We start from the raw sequence: 23,795 nt of genomic DNA, 5'->3' as shown, positions 1-23,795 counted from the left end.
GGTTGCAGTTGAGCCGAGATTGTGCTGCTGCAGTCCAGCCTGGGCAACGAGATCGAAACACCACCTCAAAAAAAAAAAAAAAAAAAAAAAAGATTCAAAATAACAGCGTGGAAGACAGGAACAATGGCAATATTAATCAAATAGCAATGGTAGTGAAGCTGGCCTCTGCCTGGTGAGGCGCTCACTGTGTGTCAGCTGCGGTTCTGGGAGTTTTATTAATAATTCATTCATTACTTTTTTTTGTGAGACAGAGTCTCACTCTGTCACCCAGGCTGGAGTGCACTTGGCCCGGTCACCTCCGCCTCCCGGGTTCAAGTGATTCTTCTGCCTCAGCCTCCCGAGTAGCTGGGATTGCAGGCGCCCGCCACCACGCCTGGCTAATTTTTGTATTTTTAGTAGAGACGGGGTTTCACCACGTTGGCCAGGCTGGTCTCGAACTCCTGACCTCGGGTGATCCGACAGCCTCAGCCTCCCATAGTGTTGGGGTTACAGGCGTGAGCCACCGCGCCCGGCCAGTGTTTCATTTATTACAATCTTGTCCTTCACAAACAGCTTCCAGAGGGTGCTACAGTCATGTCCATTCCACAGATGAGAAGGGTAAGGCGCAGATGCATCTGAGGTCCCCACTCCCTGGCTGCCCGATTCGCAAGCGTATGCTGGGAACCACTGTGGGGGCCTCGTGCTTAGTAGGTGCCTAAGAAACACCCTCTGTTTCCAGCGAAACACCCAGACGCCAGCCGGGCACTGCAACCTGCTGAGTCTGTGTGGGCTCTGGTTCCAGAAGAGGGTCCTGTGCCCACGGCCCGGAGCCCAGACGGCTGGCTGCCCTGGCTGGGCCCTTCCCAACGGCATGGCCACCCGTGCCCAGCCTCGAGGCGGTCCAGACAGAACTGGCCAGCTCCAAGGGGCCTCTGGCTGCCCTAGCCTGGGATCGGCGGCAGGGCTCGGGGCCCAGCCGGGCACACTCCCCTCAGTTGCCGTCTGGCCCATTTGGCCGAGGCTGGGAAAGCCTGGCTGCTGGAAGGCCTTCTCTCATCTGCTCCTCTGTTTCCTGGTTGGGAAACTGAGGCACCGGGCCCTGCCCCTGTCGTGTTTATGGCATCGTTGGTCTTGGCAGACAGTGGGTGCAGGACGCACGGTGTATACAAAACCATCAGCACAGCGCTAAGCCAGCACCAGAGGCTCCGTGCACTAGGAAATATCACGGCTTTGGCCAGTCTCACAGCAACCCTGGGAGTGGTCTCCATTTTTTTTTTCCTTTTTCTGAGACGGAGCCTCAGTCTTGCTCTGTCACACAGGCTGGAGTGCCATGGCGCCATCTCGGCTCACCACAACCTCCGGCCTCCCCAGTTCAAGCGATTCTCCTGCCTCAACTTGCTGAGTAGCTGGGATTACAGGCCCGCGCCACCACGCCCAGCTAATTTTTGTATTTTTAGTAGGGATGGGGTTTCACCATGTTGGCCAGGATGGTCTCAATCTCTTGAGCTTGTGATCCTCCTGCCTCGGCCTCCCAAAGTGCTGGGATTACAGGCGTGAGCCACCGCGCCCGGCTCCCATTAATTTTTTTTAAACAAGGTCTTGCTCTGTTGCCCAGGCTGGAGTGCAGTGGCGTGATCACGGCTCACTGCACCCTGGACCTCCCAGGCTCAAGTGATCCTCCTGCCTCAGCCTCCTGAGTAGCTGGTACTACAGGCACCTGATACCATGCCCAGCTAATGTTTTTGTAGTAACGGGGTCTCACTATGTTGCCCTGGCTGGTCTTGAACTCCTGGCCTTAAGCGATCGTCTCTCCTCGGCCTCCCAAAGGGCTGGGATTACAGACATGATGCACCATGCCACCACACCTGGCTTAATCACCATCTCATTTTGTGGACGAGGAAACTCAGGCCTTGAAAGGGAAGTGGCGTGCTCAGGAGCACACAGACTGATGGCTCTCAGAGACAGTCCCTGGCTCAGGTATCTGATCCCAGCACAAAACAGTGGATAAAGTAACCCTAGTGATGAAGGCCATCACGTGGTCTGGGAGGGAGGCTATTGCTTGTGGTTCTGGCTTACAGCTTTCCTTGTCTGTGGCGCGGTGGCTCATGCTTTTAATCCCAGCACTTTGAAAGGCCAAGGTGAGCAGATCACCTGAGGTCAGGAGTTCAAGACCAGCCTGGCCAACATGGTGAAACCCTGTCTCTACTAAAAATACAAAAATTGGCCGGGCGCGGTGGCTCACGCCTGTAATCCCAACACTTTGGGAGGCCGAGGCGGGCGGATCACAAGGTCAAGAGATCGAGACCATCCTGGCCAACGTGGTGAAATCCCATCTCTACTAAAAATACAAACAAATTAGCTGGGTGTGGTGGTGTGCGCCTGTAGTCCCAGCTATCCGGGAGGCTGAGGCAGGAGAATCGCTTGAACCCGGGAGGCGGAGGTTGCCGTGAGCCGAGATTGTGCCACTGCACTCCAGCCTGGGCTACAGAGGGAGACCCTGTCTCTCAAAAAAAAACTAAATAAAATGAAAGAAAGCGATAACGTGGTGGATTATCTCGTGATCTAGGTCTCCAGATACCCCCTAGTGCTTCAGGGGTATCCTCTCCTGGCTCCCTCCCAGCTCTGATAGGGCCTAGCGAAGGGACGCTAGACGGCTTGCCTGAGGTCACATGGCAATTGGCTGGCCTTGGGGTCTGGGGGGCGGGATTCTTTCTGCGGCCTTCGGTGCTGGTCCTGCCACCTTCGTCTTTGACCTGGGCGATCCGTGGGTGGGGCTGGGGAGGGGGCTCTGCCTGGCTGGGCTTGTCCACCTGCCCCCCGGCTTCAGCCCTCAGTGGAGGGAGGGTCAGGGCTCCGGAGGGGGTGGATGTGACTTGTCCTCCGTCCAGGCTGCCAGAGCCGATAACGCTGAGCTCAGCGTCTGTCTGCCTGCATGTCTGCCAAGGAACCTGATTATTTTTAGATAAGGTGGAGGGGCGGGCGCCGGGGCAGAGGGAGCACCCTAGCCAGACGGGCAGTGGGGACGTCGCCATCACAGAAGCCGCCCCTCAGCCTCCTCTCTCTGCGGTCCCTGAATGGCAACCCAGGACAAACAGGCGGGTCCCTGGGATGACAGGGGCAGGGGCTGAGGCTCGGGGAACCTGGCGTCTCAAGGACTCACCTTTCTGATCCTCAGTTTCCTCATCTGTAAGACAGGCACAGTGATAGCCCTCCCGCGTAGGGCTAAGGTGGGGCTGAATGAGTGAACTCATTTTTTTAAAATTGCATTTATTTATTTATTTATTTATTTATTTATTTATTTATTTATTTATTTTGAGACAGAGTCTCGCTCTGTTGCCCAGACTGGAGTGCAGTGATGTGATCTCTGCTTGCTACAACCTCTCCCTCCTGGGTTCAAGCAATTCTCCTGCTTTAGCCTCCCGAGTAGCTGGGATTACAGGCGACCGCCACCGCACCCGGCTAATTTTGTATTTTTGGTAGCAACGGAGTTTCGCCGTATTGGCCAGGCTGGTCTCAAACTCCTGACCTCAGGTGATTTTCCTGCTTCGCCCTCCCAAAGTGCTGGGATTACAGGCCTGAGCCACCTCGCCTGGCCGTTTTGTTTTATTTTGTTTGGTTTTATTTTCTGAGATGGGGTCTTGCTCTGTCGCCTAGGCTGGCTTCCAACTCCAGTCACACAGACTGGAGTGCGGCGGTGCGATCTCGGCTCACTACAGCCTCCGCCTCCCAGGTTCAAGCAATTCTCCTTCCTCAGCCTCCAGAGTAGCTGGGACTACAGGTGCGCGCCACCACAGCTGGCTAGTTTTTGTACAGTTAGTAGAGATGGGGTTTCACCATGTTGGCTAGGCTGGTCTCGAACTCCCGACCTCAGGTGATCTGCCTGCGTCAGCCTCCCAAAGGGCTGGGATTACAGGCATGAGCCACCACGCCTGGCCTGAACCTCATTTTACAGATGAGGCTCAGAGAGGGCAAGTGACTTGCTCAGGGTTGCACAGCGAGAAGGCAGCGGAGCTGGGATTTGAACGTCACTCTGTTAAGACTCCAGGTGCCCAACTTCTTTACCCACGACTGAGCCGCCCCTGCAGACACAGAGAGCTGACTCCAGCATCCGGGTGCACTGGCGCCCACAGGGGCCCAGCTGGTGTCTGCAGGGTGCCTGGCCACATGTCCGCGACCCTCTAGGGCAGCAGCAAAGGGCCCAAGCAGAGACCCCGGGGCGTGGGCGTGTTTCAGGGCCACTGTCTTCCCAACACTGGCCCAGCCCAGGACTGGGTTACCAGCGTCGATACCTCATCTGCTCCTGGGGTGGGGTCTCTGCGATGTCACCAACACCTCTTCCCTCTCTTTGCAGACGCAGAGCAGAGCGGCAGTCCCCGGGCGGGGATGGGGTCCGATCAGGAGGACAGCAAGCCCATCACGCTGGGTGAGTCTGCGGGTGGCGCGGCCTCGTCCATGTCCGGGGGCAACCAGGGAGCTGGCCTGGAACTCATGACGCTGAGCTCCCAGCATGTGGGCTCTGAGGTCCTCATGCATGGGAGACCCCGGAGGGCTCTACAGTTCCATGGGATGTTTAGGGGTTTCTGCTTGTTTTGTTTTTCATTCGTTTATTTATTTTGAGATGGAGTCTCGCTCTGTCACCCAGGCTGGAGTGCAGTGGCGCGATCTCGGCTCACTGCAACCTCCGCCTCCCGGATTCAGGTGATTCTCCTGCCTCAGTTCCCCACGTAGCTGGGATTACAGGCACCTGCCACCACGCCTGGCTAATATTTGTATTTTTAGTAGAGACGGAGTTTCACCGTGTTGGCCAGGTTGGTCTTGAACTCTTGACCTCAGGTGATCCACCTGCCTCGGCCTCCCGGAGTGCTGGGATTACAGGTGTGAGCCACGGCGCCCGGCCTGTTTGTTTTAGAAACGGTCTCACTCTGCTGGCCAGGCTGGAGTGCAGTGACGCCATCCTAGCTCACCGCACCCTGGACCAACTGAGCGGAAGCCATCCTTCCGCCTTAGCCTCTGAGGTAGCTGGGACTGCAGGTGTGCACCACCGTGCCTGGCTCATTTTTTGTGTGTTTGTTTTTGTAGAGACAGAGTCTCATGTGTTGCTCAGGCTGCTCTCAAACTCCTGAGCTCAAGCGATCCTCCTGCCTCAGCCTCCCAAAGCGCTGGGATCATAGGTGTGACCCCGATGCCCAGCCTTCACGGGGTGTCTAATAGATGGAAAGGACAGAGCAATTCTATGTCGTAGGGATAGGAAGTGGAAAATTTTTGCTTCGGTCACTTAGACCAGAGCAGTCTCTTCCGTCTTAGACCCTGGCTCCTGTCCTTGCCCCCAGCCATCTGCCCACAGCCCTCCATGGCTGCCACCTCTCTTGGGATAAAAGCCCAAGTCCTCCCTGTCACCCACAAGGCCCTGCCCAACCTGCCCCATCCCCTCCGTGTCCTCTCCTCCTCCCTCTCCCCCTGGCTCACCCCAGCTGCACAGACGTCCTTACTTTTCCTCTAGTGCCCCAGGCCCAGTCCTGCCTCAGGGCCTTTGCACATTATACTCCCTCCGTCTAAATAGCTAACTGGTCTCTTGCTTTCTCCACATCTCCCCTGGTCTCAGCTCACATGCCCCCTTCTCAGAGAGGTCTACCCTGAGTACCCTGAGCCCCTTTAGCATAGGCAGCCTCTGGCCACCCCCAATCTCAGCCCTCTGTTTTCTTTCCTTCAGAAGAAGTTAGTGATTGCCTATGGGTTTGTTTAGTTGCTTAGTGGCTGCCCGCGTGTTTGCTTATCTCCCCAGTGGAACGTCACCTCCTCGAGGGCAGAGGCTTTGTCTGTCTGGATCTCTGTTGTGCCCTCAGTGGCTAGAACAGGGCCTGGTGCAGAGCGGGTGCTCAGTAAATAATTGTAGAAGGAAAGGCGAAAGAGAGGAATGAAACAGAAAGAGAGACAAGAGAGGGTATGTGGGGGAGAGGAAGGAGAAGAGACGAAAAAGAAGGAAGGGGCCGGGCGCGGTGGCTCACACCTGTAATCCCAGCACTTTGGGAGGCCAAGGCGGGCAGATGACCTGAGGTCAGGAGTTCGAGACCAGCCTGGCCAACATGGCGAAACCCCGTCTCTACTAGGACTCCGGAGGCTGAGGAAGGAGAATCACTTGAACCTACCTGGGGGGTGGAGGTGGCAGTGAGCCAAGATCACGCCACTGCGCTCTAGCCTGGTGGATAGAGCGAGACTGTCTCCAAAAAAAAAAAAAAAAGGCCGGGTGCAGTGGCTCAAGCCTGTAATCCCAGCACTTTGGGAGGCCGAGGCGGGTGGATCACGAGGTCAAGAGATCGAGACCATCCTGGTCAACATGGTGAAACCCCGTCTCTACTAAAATACAAAAACTAGCTGGGCATGGTGGCGCATGCCTGTCATCCAGCTCCTCAGGAGGCTGAGGCAGGAGAATTGCCTGAACCCAGGAGGCGGAGGTTGCGGTGAGCCGAGATCGCGCCATTGCACTCCAGCCTGGGTAACAAGAGCGAAACTCCGTCTCAAAAAAAAGAAAAAAAGAAAGGAAAAGGAAGGAAGAGAAAGCGAGTGGGCGAGGTGACCTCCTTGGAAGGGCTGGAACAGCCGTGCGCAGGGAGGCCAAAGGGTTCCCGGAGGTTCACAGGCCCGAGGCCACTCCTCACTGGCCCCTGGTGACTCGTCCGTCTGTGACCCGGGTCCTCCTCGGCCTCCTGTGATCCCCAGATGCCTCTCTCCAAGCCAGATGTTAGAGGGAGGCGGAGGCGGCGGTGCTTGGCCTGGTCCCTTGGGGAGCTTGGGCGTCTGGTAGAGGAAATCACGTCCTCCCAGCTCGCCAGGGAGTCCCCCGGAGATGGAGCTGGGCAGGCACTGCACAAACAGGAAACCCCGGTGTGGGGGAGGCGGGGGGCGTGCTGACACCGGCTGGCCAGCTGGGTCAGCAGGAAACGGCTCTGGCCACTTCTCCTGGACACGCAGGGCCACCGCTCTGTCCTCCTCCGAATGTGTGGCCCTGCACCTCCCAGCGCGGGGTAGGGCTGCTTGCCATCACTCAGCAAATGACTGAAACGGGGGCCGGATGCAGCGGCTCATGCCTGCGATCCCAGCGCTTTGGGAGGCCGAAGCGGGAGGGTCAAGTAAGCCCAGGAGTTCAAGGCCAGCCTAGGTAATACATCAAGACCAAGAAATAATAATACAGAAATTAGCCAGGCATGGAAGCACATGCCTGTAACCCCAGCTACTTGGGAGGCTGAGGCAGGAGGATGGCCTGAGCCCAGGAGTTCTAGACCAGCCTGGGTAACACAGCAAGACCCTATCTTTACACACACACACGCACGCACACACACACACACAATTACAAAAATTAGGCATAGAGGTGCATGCCTGTAACCTCAGGTACTTGGGAGGCTGAGGCAGGAGGATGGCCTCAGCCCAGGAGTTTGAGACCAGCCTGGGTAACACAACAAGACCCTGTCTCTACCAAAAAAAAAAAAATACACACACACACACACACACACACGACACACACGTTAGCCAAGCATGGAGGTGCGTGCCTATAATCCCAGCTACTTGGGAGGCTGAGGCAGGAGGATCGCTTGAGCCCAGGGGTTCGAGGCTGCAGTGAGCTATGATGGCATCACTGCATTCAAGCCTGGGCAACAGAGCGAGACTCTGTCTCTAAAAAAGAAAAAGATTGTCACAGGGGTACTGGCCGGGGCTTGGGTCTCCAGAACTGGACACAGCCGTGAGCTCCCTGCAGCCCGTGCTGCCCCCTGGGGGCCGAGAGACGAACTGCTCTCACCGCCACCCAAAAGCCAAGAGCCTCTCCAGCCTCCCAAGCGACAGAGCTCCCTGGCTCTTTCCGCCCCAACCCTGCTGGCCTGTAACCCCCAAGTGCGTTCCAACCCTGGGGCCTTTGCACGGGCTGTTCCCAGTGCCGGGAACATTGTGGCCCTCAGGGAGGTGGCGAAACATCATACCCATCAGATAAGCCAACACCCAAGGGGTAGTTGCCAGGTGCTGTTCCTGGAGCTTTGCAAGTTTTAACAAGTTCCTTCCTCTTATCCAATCTCATCTTGAGGTCTTTGTAAAATACCACCATCTCGGCCAGGCTTTCTCCGAGCCCTGGGTGTAAAATTTCTTCCCTCCCCACCCTAGCGGGTTCCCCACAGGCTGCCAGCCTTACCACAGGCTGATGCACCTCGCATTTGATTTAATGAGCCTTGAATTTGTAGTAAAGGCCGGGCTCCGTGGCTCACGCCTATAATCCCAGCACTTTGGGAGGCCAAGGCAGGCAGATCACCTGAGGTTAGGGGTTCGAGATCGGCCTGACCAACACAGAGAAACCCTGTCTCTACTAAAAATACAAAAATTAGCCAGGTGTGGTGGCATGTGCCTGTAGTCCCAGCTACTTGGGAGGCTAAGGCAGGAGATTCCCCAGGAGGTGGAGGTTGCAGTGAGCCGAGATTGCGCCATTGCACTCCAACCTGGGCAATAAGAGTGAAACTCTGTCTCAAAAAAAAAAAAAAAAAAAAAAAATTGGGGCTGGGCGCCATGGCTCACGCCTGTAATCTCAGAACATTGGGGGTCCGAGGGAGGTCGATCACAAGGTCAAGAGTTCAAGACCAGCCTGGCCAACATGGTGAAACCCCATCGCTACTGAAAAATATGAAAATTATCCAGGCCGTGGTAGCGTGCGCCTGTAATCCCAACTACTCGAGAGGCTGAGGCAAGAGAATCACTTGAACCTAGAAAGCGGAGGTTGCAGTGAGCCGAGATCGAGCCAGTGCACTGCAGCCTGGGAGACTCCCTCTCAAAAAAAAAAAAAAAAAAAAAAAAAATTGTAGTAAAATGTGCGTAATGTACAATATATCATTTTTACTTTTTTTTTTTTTTTTTAGACAGAGTCTCACTCTGTTGCCCAGGCTGGAGTGCAGTGTCGAAATCTCGGCTCACTGCAACCTCCACCTCCCGGGTTCAAGAGATTCCCCTGCCTCAGCCTCCTAAGCAGCTAGGACTACAGGCGGCCATCACCACACCCAGCTAATTTTTGTATTTTTAGTAGAGACGGGGTTTTACCATGTTGGCCAGGCTGGTCTTGAACTCCTGACCTCAGGTGATCCACCCACCTCAGCCTCCCAAAGTGCTAGGATTACAGGCGTGAGCCACCGCGCCCGGCCATTTTAACCGTTTTTAAGCGTCCAGGTCAAAGTGCGCTCAGTGCATTCACCTCTATCTAATCCAGAACATTTCTTTTTTCTTCCCCAAGGCTGGACTGCAGTGGCGCGATCTCGGCTCACTGCAACCTCCGCCTCCTGGGTTCAAGCGATTCTCCTGCCTCAGCCTCCCAAGTAGCTGGGACTACAGGCGCGTGCCACCATGCCCAGCTAATTTTTCCATATTTTCAGTAGAGACGGGGTTTCACCGTGTTGGGCAGGATGGTCTCTATCTCCTGACCTTGTGATCTGCCCACCTTGGCCTACCAGAGTGCTGGGATTACAGGTGTGAGCCATTGTACCGGGCCAGAGCCTTGTTCTTATTTATTCATTTATTTTCTGAGACAGTCTCACTCTGTTGTCTAGGCTGGAGTGCAGTGTGTGGTCTCAGCTCGCCCCAACCTCCACCTCCCAGGTTCAAGTGATTCTCCTGCCTCAGCCTCCCGAGTAGCTGGGATTATAGGCACCACGCCTGGCTAATTTTTGTATTTTTAGTAGAGACAGAGTTTTGTCATGCTGGCCAGGCTGGTCTTGAACTCCTGACCTCAGGTGATCTGCCCACCTTAGCCTCCCAAAGTGCTGGGATTACAGGTGTGAGCTACTCAACCTGGCCCAAAGCCTCATTCTTTTTCCTCTCGCTCTGTCACACAGGCAGGAGTGCAGTGATGCAGTCATAGTTCACTGCAGCCTCAACCTCCTGGGCTCAAGCGATCCTCCCACCTCAGCCTCCCAGGTAGCTGGGACTACAGGTGTGCACCACCACACCCAGCTAATTTCTGTACTTTTTGTAGAGATGGGGTTTTGCCATGTTGCCCAGGCTGGTCTCAAACTCCTAGGCTCAAGTGATCCACCCACCTCAGCTTCCCAAAGTGCCAGGACTACAGGCGTGCGCCCCCACACTCGGCTGATTTTTGTATATTTTGTAGACACAGGGTTTCACTACGTTGCCCAGGCTGGTGTCAAACTCCCGAGCTCAAGAGATTCCCCCCGACCAAAGTGCTGGGATTACAGGCACAAGCCACTTCGCCTGGCCTTTTTACAGCTGAGTTCTTCTCCAGTGTGTGGATAGAGCACGCTGCGTTTATCTCTTCATCTTCTGAAGGGACATGTGGGTGGCTTTACATTTTGAGCTGTGGTGAACGGTGCTGCGAGGAGCCCTCGTGGCCTTTTGCTGACCTAGTAATCTTGGTTCCTATTTGTCACTTGCACTGGAGACGGGGGTGAGTGCTTCCATCTGTCTTATCTGCTATGTCGGGCCCAGCTCAGCATGGGACACCATGGATGCTTAGTGGATGTCTACTGAGTGAATGAATCCCTCCTGTAAAGGCCTCCGAGGGCAGGTCGGCGCTGTCCCCAAGCTGTCTGAGGTTGGCCAAGGCTCCCGGCCTCTTGGGGACAACTTTGGTTTCCAAACCCATGAAATGGGTCCAAACGACTCCAGTTAAGAGAGGACGGTTCCCCTTCCTTTCACATTAGGCAGGAGCAGGGCTGGGGACACAGACCCCCCATTCGACCCCCCGTTTTAACCGACCCATTGCTGGGTGCCGAGCTCTGGTCTAGGCACGCAGGACCCTGCAGACTGCAGCAGATGGCATCCCTGCCCACATGGACCTCTGTCTGGAGGGAGAAGGACAGGAAGCCGGGGGATCTCGAAGGGTGACAGTATGCAAAGCCAGCCAGCCGCCCCTCCCAGGCAGTTTGATGCAGATGTCACCACAGCCAAGATGATGGCATTGATGGTTTCCACGTTTGCAATTAGGAAACCTTGGAGGCTGAGCAAGGGAAAGTGACCTGCCATGATCACGCACCGAGGCGGGTGACGGGAGCAGGCGCGAACCCAGGTCTCCGCTCTCCACTCTTTGTCTTTCTGAGATGGAGTCTCGCTCTGTTGCCCAGGCTGGAGGAACATGGCGCGATCTCGGCTCACCGCAACCTTCACCTGCTGGGTTCAGGCAATTCTCCTGCCTCAGACTCCCGAGTAGCTGGGATTACAGGCACGCGCCACGACGCCCTGCTAATTTTTGTATTTTTAATAGAGATGAGGTTTCACCACGTTGGCCAGGAAAGTCTCAATATCTCGACTTCGGGATCCACCCGCCTCGGCCTCCCAAAGGGCTGGGATTACAGGCATGAGCCACCGCGCCCGGCCTCTCCACTCATTTTATTTATTTATTTATTTATTTATTTTGAGACAGAGTTTCCCTCTTGTTACCCAGGCTGGAGTGCAATGGCGCGATCTCGGCTCACCGCAACCTCCGCCTCCTGGGTTCAGGCAATTCTCCTGCCTCAGCCTCCTGAGTAGCTGGGATTACAGGCACGCGCCGCCATGCCCAGCTAATTTTTGGCACTTTTAGTAGAGACGGGGTTTCACCATGTTGACCAGGATGGTCTCGATCTCTTGACCTCATGATCCACCCGCCTCAGCCTCCCAAAGTGCTGGGATTACAGGCGTGAGCCACCGCGCCTGGCCCTCCACTCATTTTTTTAAAGAGACAGGGTCTCGCTTTGTTTCTCAGGCTGGAGTGCAATGGCACCACAATGGTATACTGCGTCCTCCACCTCCCAGGCTGAAGTGATCCTCCCGCCTCAGCCTCCTGAGTAGCTGGGACTACAGGCATGCACCGTGACATCTGGCTAATGCTAACACTGTTTGTAGAGACGGGCTTTCACTATGTTGCCCAGGCTGGTCTTGAACTCCTAAACTCAAGCAATCATCCCGCCTCGGCCTCCCAGTGATGGGATTACAGCCATGAGCCACGGCACGCAGCCTGCTGTCCACTTGAATGCAGCATTCCACAGCGTGGGGGGCCCCAGGTGAAGGCCCACGCTGGACAAGGGCCCTCCACGGGACCTCCGCCGTCAGACTGGACCTGTTATTCCCCCGCTGCAGAGGGTAGACAGGGTGAATGCCCAGGCTCGGGCCAGCGCAGGGGCCCAGGCAGCCCTGGAGCGTGGGGAAGGGGAACAGGCCTGGCTCAGCCCACTGACTCCGCTGTCTTCCTGTTCCAGACACAACCGACTTCCAGGAGAGCTTTGTCACCTCCGGCGTGTTCAGCGTCAGCGAGCTCATCCAGGTGTCCCGGAGTGAGTGTTCCCATCAGCCCAGAGCTGGGTCCTGGAGAGGGGAGGAGCCGCAGGGAGGAGGGAAGAGCCTACCCCCCTCACCCTACTTCTTGTCCTGTCCAGACACCCGTGTCACCCAGCCAAGGTTCCTAGAAAGGGAGGTGGCCAGGCCCTTCCCACCTTCTCAGGAATCAGAATCCAGATGCTGGATGGCAGCTAAGGAAAATTCTGCTTCCACTGTCCCATCCTAGGAGACCCCAGAGGACCCCACTCCTCCTGTCCCCTTGCCCTCCCTGCCGACCTGCTGGGGACCCAGCACATTCCCGCAGACACCATCTGAATCCCACCCCAGCGAGTTCCGGGCGCTGTCTTTCTTTAGCCCTGATTGACACCCTCCCCGTTCAGATCCGCAAAGCCCGGACTCCAGCTCTGGCTTTACCTCTGCCTCACCGTGTGCTCTTGGCCTCTTCCCGCTGGCCTAGTCCTGTGATGCATAGAATAAAGCTGGTTTCAGCCACCTTAGGAATCGGGCCACTCTGGGAAGGGATCCCTCCTTGAACCGGACGCAATGGCTCACCCTGCCTCTCTAGGGCAGACCACAGTGCTGGGCCCTGCTTCCTGCCTCACCTTCTTCTGTCACCCTCTGCAGCACCTGTGGTGACCGGGACAGGACCCAACTTCTCCCTGGGGGAGCTGCAGGGACACCTGGCATACGACCTGAACCCAGCCAGCACTGGCATGAGAAGAACGCTACCCAGCACCTCCTCCAGCGGGTAAGTATCCAAGCCCCCACCTCTGAGCATTTCAGGACCCGACTCATCAACCCATGCCCTCCGGCCCCAGCTGACTCATTCCTCTCCCTGGAATACCTCTTTTCACGATTCACCTGGCCTGAGAAACTCCTACTCATCCTTCAAAACCCAGCCCGCCTCAAGTGCCTCTTCCTCTAGGTCTGACAGCCCACCGTGGGCTCCCTCAGCCTCAAGTCCTACTTGTTCAGCCAGCCCTTAGGACTCCCCCTGGAGAATGTAGACACAGGTTCTTGCTGAGATATGCTGTGTGACCTCGAGTGGGTCACATTTGTGTGTGCCTCAGTTTCCCCATCCATAAAATGGGATCATACCCCTAACAGGCAGTTCTGAGGACCGCAGGTGGCCAGGGGATTAGCCAGGCTGCCCGGGTTTTGGTCTCCACCCGGCCGGCTTGGTATCCAGCTGCTGCTGAGTCTCTCCCTGCCTCTAGCCCCGGCGTCCCATCTAAGCAATGGACAGGTCAGAACACGCGTTCACTGGGAACGGGCTGAACGCCCGCGGCTCGCGAGATGTATCGCGAGACTACTTCCCTCGCCCCGCCCACTTAGGAATCGGAAGTAGCAAAGCCCGCCGCCGCGCCCCACCCCACCCCCCGCCCTTACTTCTCCCCGGTAACTTGCGTCTCTCCCCTCCTTCGCCCGTAAGGAGCAAGAGACACAAATCGGGCTCGATGGAGGAAGACGTGGACACGAGCCCCGGTGGCGATTACTACACTTCGCCCAGCTCGCCCACGAGTAGCAGCCGCAACTGGACGGAGGACATGGAAGGAGGTAGGGCTGGCGGCGGGGTCGGAGCCGGCCTTCCGGTCGGAGTTCCCGCGGCGGGAACTACGTCTCCCGGCAGCCACTGCGCGGGCGCCGCGGGGCGGGAAGCCGGCCTGGCGCTTCGGGGCCTCCTGGGAATTGTAGTTGCGCCGTGCTGCGCGTGGCTGGAAGTACGGTCCCCGGGCTCGCGTTCTTGGATCTCTCTAGTTCCGCTAAGGCCGGGGAGGGCAGAGACTGTCCCCTGCCAGACTTCCTTGCCGTCCAGCTGTGGGGTCCACGAGCTGCAGAATTGACTGAGTAGTGACTCTGATCAACAGGGTACCGCCTCCTGGGATCTGCCACAGAATCCCTCGTCTGTAGGGTTCCTGTTTGTCTTCTTCCCCACTAGAAGGTCGTGAGATGCCGGATTCCTCATTGGGGTCGTTCTTCAAGTTCCTTTTTGTTGTTTCTTTTATTATTATTATTATTATTATTATTATTTTATTATTGGGGTCGTTCTTCAAGTTCCTTTTTGTTGTTTCTTTTGTTGTTATTATTATTATTATTATTTTAATTTAACGCGGGGTGTCACCATGTTGGTCAGGCTGGTCTTAAACTCCCGACTTCAGGTGATCCGTCCGCCTCAGCCTCTCAAAGTGCTGGGATCACAGGCGTGAGCCACCGCGCCCGGCTTGTTGTTGTTTTTAAACCAGGTTCGCGTCTCCAGGGGATCTTCCGTGTGTTTCTGGTTCTGTAGGAAACCCGTCTCTTGTCTGTAAGGTCTCCATTCCCATGGGGTCCTTTTCCAGGGAGATTTTATCCTGTTGCTTGTCTGTCTTCAGAAGGGTCCTCCCTGGGGTGTCATTCTTATTCTGCTTGTTTGTTTTGTTTTGTTTGAGGTGGAGTCTCCCTCTGTTGCCCAGGCTGGAGTGCAGTGGTGCGATCTCGGCTCACCGCAACCTCTGCTTCCTGGGTTCAAACGATTCTCCTGCCTCAGCCTCCCAAGTAAAGTAGCTGGGACTACAGGCACACACCACCACAATGCCTGGCTACTCTTTTGTATTTTTAATAGAGACGCGGTTTCACCATGTTGGCCAGACTGGTCTCGAACTCCTGGCCTCAGGTGATCCACCCGCCTCAGCCTCCCAAACTGCTGGGATCACAGCCGTGAGCCACCGCGCCTGCCTAGGGTGTCTTTCTTAACAGGGTTCCTATTCCTTAGGATCGGCAGCTCCACAGGGTCTTTTTTCCATTGAACGCCAGCTCCTTGAGGTTGTGTTTATTTCCTGTCTCCCCAAGGGCTTTCTCCAAAGATTTCCCTTATTTGGGGTCCCTGTCTCCACTGTCGTTTTCATCTAAAGAATTCCTTTCCGCCGGGCGCGGTGGCTCACGCCTGTAATCCCAGCACTTTGGGAGGCCGAGGCGGGTGGATCACGAGGTCGAGAGATCGAGACCATCCTGGTCAACATGGTGAAACCCCGTCTCTACTAAAGGTGCAAAAAACTAGCTGGGCATGGTGGCGTGTGCCTGTAATCCCAGCTACTCAGGAGGCTGAGGCAGGAGAATTGCCTGAACCCAGGAGGCGGAGGTTGCGGTGAGCCGAGATCGCGCCATTGCACTCCAGCCTGGGTAACAAGAGCGAAACTCCGCTCAAAAAAAAAAAAAAAAAAAAAAAGACTTCCTTTCCCTCTAAGGTCCTGCTCTCTGGCCGGCTGGCACAGGAGACTTTCAGGAAACTGTGTGTGAAATGGCCTGTGGGCTTGTGTGATGCTGGAGAGGGTGTCCCTGGCATCCATCCCTCACATTCTCAGCAGACTTTGTGCCCCTAAGTTTTACAAGCATTGCTCTATGTGGTGCCTTATTGTACAGGGCCCCACGAGGCAGCACAGTGGATCCGTGCGTGGGGTCAGTGGTCCACCTGCCTAGGTCCATCGCTCAGCCCTTGCAGCTTCCTAACGACTCCAGCTTTCTGAGCCTCAGTTTCCTCATCTGTAAAATGAGGGTGTTGGTACCTGCAGTACCGTTTCGCTCGCCTGGGGTTGTCATGGGGATTAAGTGAATTAATCATGTCTGTAAAACAGGCCTGGCACGTAACACAAAGGCTCACAATAAACGTGGAAATTTATTTTCTTTCTTTTTCTTTTTCTTTTTTTTCTTTTTTTTTTTTTTTTTTGGAGACAGAGTCTCGCCCGGCCTGACTTTGTATTTTTAGTAGAGACAGGATTTCTCCGTGTTGGTCAGGCTGGCGTCAAATTCCCAACCTCAGGTGATCCACCCGCCTCGGCCTCCCAAAGTGCTGGGATTATGGGATTATAGATGTGAGCCACCTCGCCCAGGCTGTTTTCTTTCTTTTTCCTTTTTTTTTGTTGGAAGGTCTCACTCTCCCCAGGGCTGGCGTGTCGTAGCATGATCATGGCTCACTACAGCCTCAACGTCTCGGGTTTAAGTGATCCTCCCACCTGCGTCTCCTGAGTATCGGGGACAAACGTCACCATGCCTGGCCAATTTTTTCTTTTTCTTTTTCTTTTTTTGTAGAGATGAGGTCTCACTGTGTTGTGCAGGCTGGTCTCAAACTCCTGGGCTCAGGTGCTCCTCCTGCCCCAGCCTCCCAGAGTTCTGGGATTGTCTGTGTGAGCCATTGCACCCAACCAGATGTGGTGCGTCTCCCTTCTTCCTGTCTCTCCTCCCTGCACCCACGGGGCCTCCTTTCTCTGTATTTTTATCTTTGAGGCCGGGTCTTGCTCTGTCATTGAGGCTAGAGTGCAGTGGTACAGTCACAGCTCACTGCAGCCTCGACCTCCCAGGCTCAAGTGATCCTCCTGCCTCAGCCTCCCACGTATCTGGGACTACAGGCGCATATCCCCACACCCCATTAATTTTTTTTTGATTTTTTGGTAGAAATGGGGTGTCACTATGTTGCCTAACCTGGTCTTGAACTCCTGAATTCCAGTCATCCCCCGACCTCGGCCTCCCGAAGTGCTGGGATTCTGAGTGTGAGCCACCACGCCTGGCCCTTCTTTTTTTTGTTTTGTTTTGTTTTTTAAGGTGGAGTCTTGCTCTGTCACTCAGGCTGGGGTACTGTGGCGCGATCTCGGCTTACTGCAACCTCTACCTCCCGGGTTCAAGCAACTCTCCTGCCTCAGCCTCCTGAGTAGCTGGGATTCCAGGCGCCCACCACCACGCCCAGCTAATTTGTATTTTTAGTAGAGACGGGGTTTCACCGTGTTGGCCAGGCTGGTCTCGAACTCCTGACCTCAGGTGATCTGCCCGCCTCAGCCTCCCAATGCTGGGTTGACAGGCGTGAGCCACCGCGCCCGGCCACCTGTAGGATTTCTGAGAAGCTGCGTAACATGAGGAGTAAGAGGTGAGCTTCAGGCATTGGAGAGACCTGTGATCGTGTCCCCGCTCTGCCTGTGCCTAGCTGTGTAACCTTGGGCACATAATTTAATTTCTCTAAGCCTCAGTTTCTTCATCTCCACAATGGGGGAGTGATGTGAATAATAATTGTTCTTTTGGGAGCTACCGGAGGAGGAAGGAGTAGGATCGTGTGTGAAGCCACCGTCTGGGATACGCGGCTTGCTGAGGAAACGGGAGAGGTCCTTGTCATCCGTGTCTTTATAACATTCCTGTCTCCTTCCGGCGGTCTCAGATGCGTCTGGTGGTGACGTTTCAGGTTCTGAGACTTCTCTCTCCCGCAGTGTGGGCCCCCAGAGCCTCCGTCTCTCGAGGGACCTGTCTCTTTATTAGGTTCTTTTTATTTGTCTGTTTGCTGTTTCTGTTTTGGGACGGAGTCTCACTTGCTTTGAGAGATGGCACCCCTCACCTTGGTGGCACCAAGTAGAGACCCTTTTGGCGAGGCTGGTCTTGAACTTCTGACCTCAAGTGATCTCCCAAAGTGCTGGGATGGCTTGCATCGGCCACCGGGCGCTGGTGGTCGCTTCTCATTAACTGCGTAATTGACGAGACTGTCATAATGTAAACTGCACACTAATTATTGTGAGCGACCTCCTCGGTGATGAGCCATAGCAGCCCTGAGAGGAAAAATCGTAACTTTTGGTCTGTGTGTTAGGTGAGGAGAAAGGCTGAAAATAAAGAATCTAGCTTTCCACTGAGGAAACTCAAAACATACTAAGAGAGAGGAAATGTTAGAGTGTTTGGAGCTCAGTCTGACTTTTCTGCCCGGCTGGTCCCCGGCAACCCCTTCCACTGGAGAAAGAGGTGGTTGCAGTGGGGGAAGACAGAGAGGAATCCTCTACCAGCCCCTGCTGTGTGATCGGGAATCGCAGCTGGCGGGGCATGTCAGAGGTCTGTACTCCTGCAGCTTCCGCTTGATTACCTCAGGTGATGGCAAACTCACTCCCTCCCGAGGGTTTTCTCCTCACTGTAAAGCCCTACTGTGTGCTGGCTCTGCCCGGGGCCCTGGGGACGCAGAGATGTTCCAACCGACTCCTGTCCCTGCTTTCCAGGGGCTAACAGCCTACTGAGCGAGATGGGTGCTTATCCAGGTCACTACACCCCAGAGGAGGAGCATCAGGGTGACAGAGCAGTGAGGAGCTTGGGCAACTGGCTTCTCTGCATCTCCAGCTGCGTGACTTTTGGCAGGTTCCTTAGCCTTTGTGCCCCTCAGTTTCCTCTGCCTTAGGATCGGGTTACCGGCTGGACGCAGTGGCTTACACCTGTGATCCTAGCAACGTGACAGGACCCCATCTCTATTTTAAAAAGGCCAGGCGCAGTAGCTCAGGCCCATAATCCCAGCACCTTGGGAGGCCGAGGTGCGCGGATAACAAGGTCAGGAGTTTGAGGCCAACGTGGTGAAACCCCATCTCCACTAACAACACAAAAATTAGCTGGACGTGGGGAAGTAGACACTTGTAGTCCCAGCTACTCAGGAGGCTGAGGCAGGAGAATCATTTGAACCCAGGAGGTGGAGGTTGTAGTGAGCCGAGATCATGCCACTGCACTCCAGCCTGGCAACAGAGCCAGACTCCACCTCAAAAAAAAAAAAAAAAAAAAAAAATGGCTGATCACGGCGGCTCCTGCCTGCCATCCCAGCACTTTGGGAGGCCGAGGCAGACGAATCACAAGATCAGGAGTTCGAGACCAGCCTGGCCAACATAGTGAAACCCTGTCTCTACTAAAAAAAAAAAAAAAGCAGAAAAATTAACTGAGCATAGTGGCTCACGCCTGAAGACCCAGCTACTCTGGAGGCTGAGACAGGAGAATGGCTTGAACCCAGGAGGTGGAGGTTGTAGTGAGCCAAGATCATGCCACTACACTCCAGCCTGGGCAACAGAGCAAGACTCCATCTCAAAAAATAATAATTACAATTAACATGACATAGTAGTCCCAGCTACTCAAGAGGCTGAGGTCAGAGCATCGCCTGAGCCAGGAGGTCAAAGCTGCAGGGAGCTGTGATCACACCACTACACTCCATCGGGTCCAACAGAGAAAGACCGTCTCCAAAAAAAAAAAAAAAAAAAAAAAAAAGAAAGGCTCATCTGTAATCCCAGCCCTTTGGGAGGCCAAGCCAGGCAGATCACCTGATGTCAGGAATTTCAGACCAGCCAGGCCAACATGGTAAAACCCTGTCTCTACTAAAAATACAAAATTAGCTGGGCATTGTGGTGCATGCCTGTAATCCCAGCTACCGGGGGCGGCGGCGGGGGGGTTGGGGGGAGGAAGGTAAGGCAGGAGAATCACTTGAACCCCGGAGGCGGAGGTCGCAGTGAGCCGAGGTCACGCCACTGCACTCCATTCTGGGCAACAAAAGCCAAACTCCATCTCACAAAACTCTGGCTCAGCATCCCAGTGGCGAGAAAACAATAGAAGAATGTTAACACCCGTAGCCCAGGGCAGGACGCAAAGCGTGCAGTTGGGGCGTGAGAGCTGGGTTTATTATTAATTCATGGCTAAGCTGCAACCCGGACGATTTAAGTGGATTCATCCGCAGGGAAAATGATGGGAGCTTGTTCCCAGCAGAGAGAGCCGCGGTTTTGGGAGTTGTGCGGTGGACGTTCGGGGCCAGATCGTCCTCTGGGGTGGGGCAGCCTCTGCCCACTCTGCGTCAGTAGCACCCCCCAGTGGTGAGAACCACAAACGTCCCCAGACATGGCCCAGTGTCTCCTGAGAACAGAATCTCCTTGTATAAGGGAAAGGGGAGAAGGTGTGTGACCCCTGGTCTCGGCCACTCTTGGTTTTTTTTTTTTTTTTTTTTGAGATGGAACCTCTTTCTGTCCCCCAGGCTGGATGCAGTGGCGTGATCTCGACTCGATGCAACCTCCGCCTCCTGTGTTCAAGCCATTCTCCTGCCTCAGCCTCCCAATTAGCTGGCATTATAAGCGCCCACCACCATGCCTGGCTAATTTTTGTATTTTTAGTAAAGATGGGTTTTGACCATGTTGGCCATTCGGGACTTGAACTCCTGACCTCAGGTGATCTGCCCACCCCGGCCTCCCGAAGTGCTGGGATGGCAGGCATGAGCCACCGCGCCCGGCCTTTTTTTTTTTTCTCCAAATAGGATCTTGCTCTGTCACCCAGGATGGAGTGCAGTGGTGGGATCACAGTTCACTGGGCTCAACCCTTTCTCAGCCTCCCGGGTAGCTGGGACTGCAAGCGCACGCCAACACATCTAGCGATTTTTTTGTGGTTTTTTTTTGTAGAGACAGGATTCCCTGTGTTGCCCCGGCTGGTCTTGAACTCCTGGGCTCAAACGATCCTCCTGCCTCTGTTTCCCAGAGTGCTGGGATGACAGACGTGAGCCACCGCACCCGGCTGGCAGCCTTTTCTCTCTCTCATGCCCTTCCCAACATTTTTGTCCCAGACAGCCCTGCGGAGGTGACTGGCAGGCGCCTCATTTTGCAGAGGGAAACCCTGAGGCTCAGAGAGGTGACGTCACCTGCTCCAGGTCACCCCAGTGACAGGCAGGTGCACATGGGCACAGAACCACGTGGCCATTCCCAGGGACCCCACTCAGGGCACCTCGCTCTCTTTGTTTTATGGGGCATCTGTGATGTCCTAAGCCAGGTTATTTCCCCTCCCCCGTAACGCTCCATGAGATCAGGCCTGCCCCTGGCCATCAGTTGACGGGTGGGGAAACTGAGGCCCAAAGGGCCCACAGCCAGGAAGGGGCAGAGCCCAGAGCTTATGCCCGATGCTTCTTGGGTCGCTTCCTGGGTTCCTTCCCGTGGCCGTGGCCTGCATCGAGAAACATTTCACAGCCACTGAAGTCCCAAGAGGTACGCCTGGAGACAGGTCTGGCCCCTGGGCTGGAGCGGGGTCCCTGAGCTTCCCAGTGGGGCCCAGCCTTACCCCCATGGCTGGACCAAGGGAGGGCCAGAGGGCCCGGGGGCACGGAAGGGCCAGGCTTATCGTTGCAGGCTGCAAGCCTGTGCCAAGCCAGGTGTCTCCACAGAGAGGGGGACACAAAACAGGACCCCAGGCAGGCAGGGTCTCTCCCAGAGGTGCCCTTGGCCATGGCCGCCGCCCTGGAATTCTCCTCCTCCTCCTCTTCTTCCTCCCCCTCTCCCCTCCTCCCCCTCCTAGGACTTCCCAGCTTCCTGTCTAGACAGTCCCCAATTAGCCGCTCATTAAGGGGGTTAAGCTGATTAGAGCAGCTCTCCCTTCCTCCGGCAGCCTGGGGGCAGTGCTCCGCTGGTCCCCCACCCTGACCCTCACAGAGGCCTGGGGGGATCGTGCCAGCCCCATGCCAGGCAAGACCCCCGCTCCACGCCTCCAGGCCCCACATTCCAGCCTCTAGGCTCTGCCCGCTTGGGGCCGGGGCCAGGCGTGCCCTTTCTCCTGGCCACCTCCTTGCGAGGCCTCCCTGCTTACCCAGCTGCGTGGGTGGAGGAAGGCGCCCGCCAGCAGCCCGACTGTGATTTGCTTCTGCTGCTTGTGTGACCCCCCCTCAGAGGCAACACAGGCACCATCCTCGGCCAGTTATTACCCAGGGCGGGGCAGGCAACCCCCGTTCATTCTCTCCTCTGTCACCAGGGCTTCCCCAGCGTTTTTTTTTTTTTTTTTTTTTTTTTTTTTTTGAGTCAAAGTCTGGCTCTCTTGCCCAGGCTGGAGTACAATGGCACAATCCCAGCTCACTGCAGCCTCCGCCTTCCGGGTTCAAGCAATTCTCCCACCCCAGCCTCCCAAGTAGCTGGGACTGAGATTACAGGTGCCCACCACCACGCCTGGCTAATTTTTGTGTTTTTAGTAGAGCCGGAGTTTCAGCATGGTGGCCAGGCTGTTCTCAAACTCCTGACCTCAAGTGATCCTCCCACCTTGGCCTCCCACAGTGCAGAATGACAGGCCTGAGCCACCGAGCCTGGCCTGCCCGTCCCTTTTTCTACCCCAGGGTGGAGGCTAGTAGAGCGTGGCCTGGGGAGGGACAGTCAGGTTCCAGCTCCACCCCCACTCCCCCTCTTCGCTCTGTGGCCTTAGGCGAGTGTCCGCCCCCATCCGGCCTCAGTGAAATGGGCACAGCTCCTGTAAGCTCTTCACGCGGCAGCTGTGAGGACCGCAGTGCACGAGGGTGAGGCTTGTGCCTTCACAGACGGTCCTCACCCAGGACGATGCTGCCACACCCCCAGGGACACCGGGCAGTGTCTGGGGACATCTGTGGTAGTCACAACTGGGGGTGCTCTTGACATGGAGCGTGTGGAGGCCAGGGACACTGCTCAGCACCGTGCAGTGCCCAGGACGACCCTGCTCCAAAGAACAGGCAGCCCCAATGTCTCCAGTGCTGAAGCTGAGAATCCTGTGTTTAGTATGTGTTAATTACGTGGAAAAACATTGAGGCTGGGTGTGTCCGGTCACACCTTTAATCCCAGCACTCTGGGAGGCCGAGGCAGGAGGATCGCTTGAGCCCAGGAGTTCAAGAACGTAGGGAAACCCTGTCTCTACAAAAAAAATATGAAGCTAGCTGCATGTGGTGGCGTGTGCCTGTGGTCTCAGCTACCGGAGAGGCTGAGGTTGGGAGGGTCTCTTGAGCCCAGGAGATCAAAGCTACGGTGAGCTGCGACTGCACCACTGCACTCCAGCCTTGGCAACAGAGCAAGAGACCCTGTCTCAAAAAAACAACAGAAAAATTAACTCTTGTCCCCTGCTCACACCAGACACCAGAATAAACTCCCGGCGGGGCAGGCGGTATAAACCGGGGGACCCCAGCTCCTGGGACTCTCCTCCTCTCTCCTTCCCACTCAGGGTGGGATTTCAATGTGTGCAGCCTCCTGGGACCTCAGCAGGGCAGAGGATCCTGGGACACAGTCTCTTGGGGGTCTGTGGAATCCTCTAAGCCAGGGGGTTCTACCTAGGGGTGATCCTGCCCCTAGGGGACACTGGGTGACATCTGGGGACATTTGTGGTTGTCATGACTGCAGGGTGCTCCTGGCATGGAATGGGTGGAGGCCAGGGATGCCACTCAGCACCCTGCGGTGCCCAGGATGGCCCCACCCCGGAGAACGATCCGGTCCTAAATGTCCACAGGACCTAGAGGAGACCTTAGTGCACTATCAACGCCTAGTGGTCGCTGCCGTCCCCAGCAGGTCCCTGCCCTGTGTCGGTGCCTCTGCCCACTCCACCTGCCCTGTGTGGGGCCCCCTCCCGACCCTGGACCCTGGAGACCCAGCATGAGTGAGACTCGGTCCCTGGGGGAGTGGGCATTTCCAGTGGGAGATGGGCTTGTTTGTTGAGCAGATGGCTGGGTGATGCAGGCCTTTTGTTCAATACAGAGGGTAGGTCAGTTGGGCGTGTTTGTTAAACAGACAGGAGGAAGCTCGGATGGGGGAGCCGCAGGCCCCAGTGCTCCTTGCAGTCGGTATTCTCAGGCGAGGCCGTGCAGGATGCAGGAGGCATGTGGATACGTCCATGTATCCCCTGAGTAGAAAGATGGCCATTGAGATGGACAGGGGATGCACAGGCCCGCTGGCTGAACAGGGAGGTGTGTGCCCGGACGGGGGACTGGCAGGCATCATGTGCATCAGACGGCAGAGCCCCACGGG

At 55.8% G+C, this 23,795-nt stretch overlaps 1 protein-coding gene across 4 annotated transcripts in view; it reads left to right on the top strand.

The window, feature by feature from the left end:
• The window catches only part of NFIC (nuclear factor I C), a 107,445-nt gene that overhangs the window by 57,749 nt on the left and 25,901 nt on the right, over positions 1-23,795 (top strand). For all 4 annotated transcript variants that reach the window (XM_003938796.4, XM_010349449.3, XM_003938797.4 and 1 more), the window contains exons 3-6: positions 4,331-4,402; positions 12,195-12,269; positions 12,898-13,021; positions 13,706-13,830. In XM_003938796.4, coding sequence (XP_003938845.1) covers positions 4,331-4,402; positions 12,195-12,269; positions 12,898-13,021; positions 13,706-13,830 — 396 coding nt within the window. The remainder of the gene's footprint in view (positions 1-4,330; positions 4,403-12,194; positions 12,270-12,897; positions 13,022-13,705; positions 13,831-23,795) is intronic.

This window comes from Saimiri boliviensis, chromosome 14 (assembly GCF_048565385.1).
Source record: "Saimiri boliviensis isolate mSaiBol1 chromosome 14, mSaiBol1.pri, whole genome shotgun sequence".
Taxonomy (NCBI): Eukaryota; Metazoa; Chordata; class Mammalia; order Primates; family Cebidae; genus Saimiri; species Saimiri boliviensis.
This window is presented reverse-complemented; position numbering and strand designations above follow the sequence as displayed.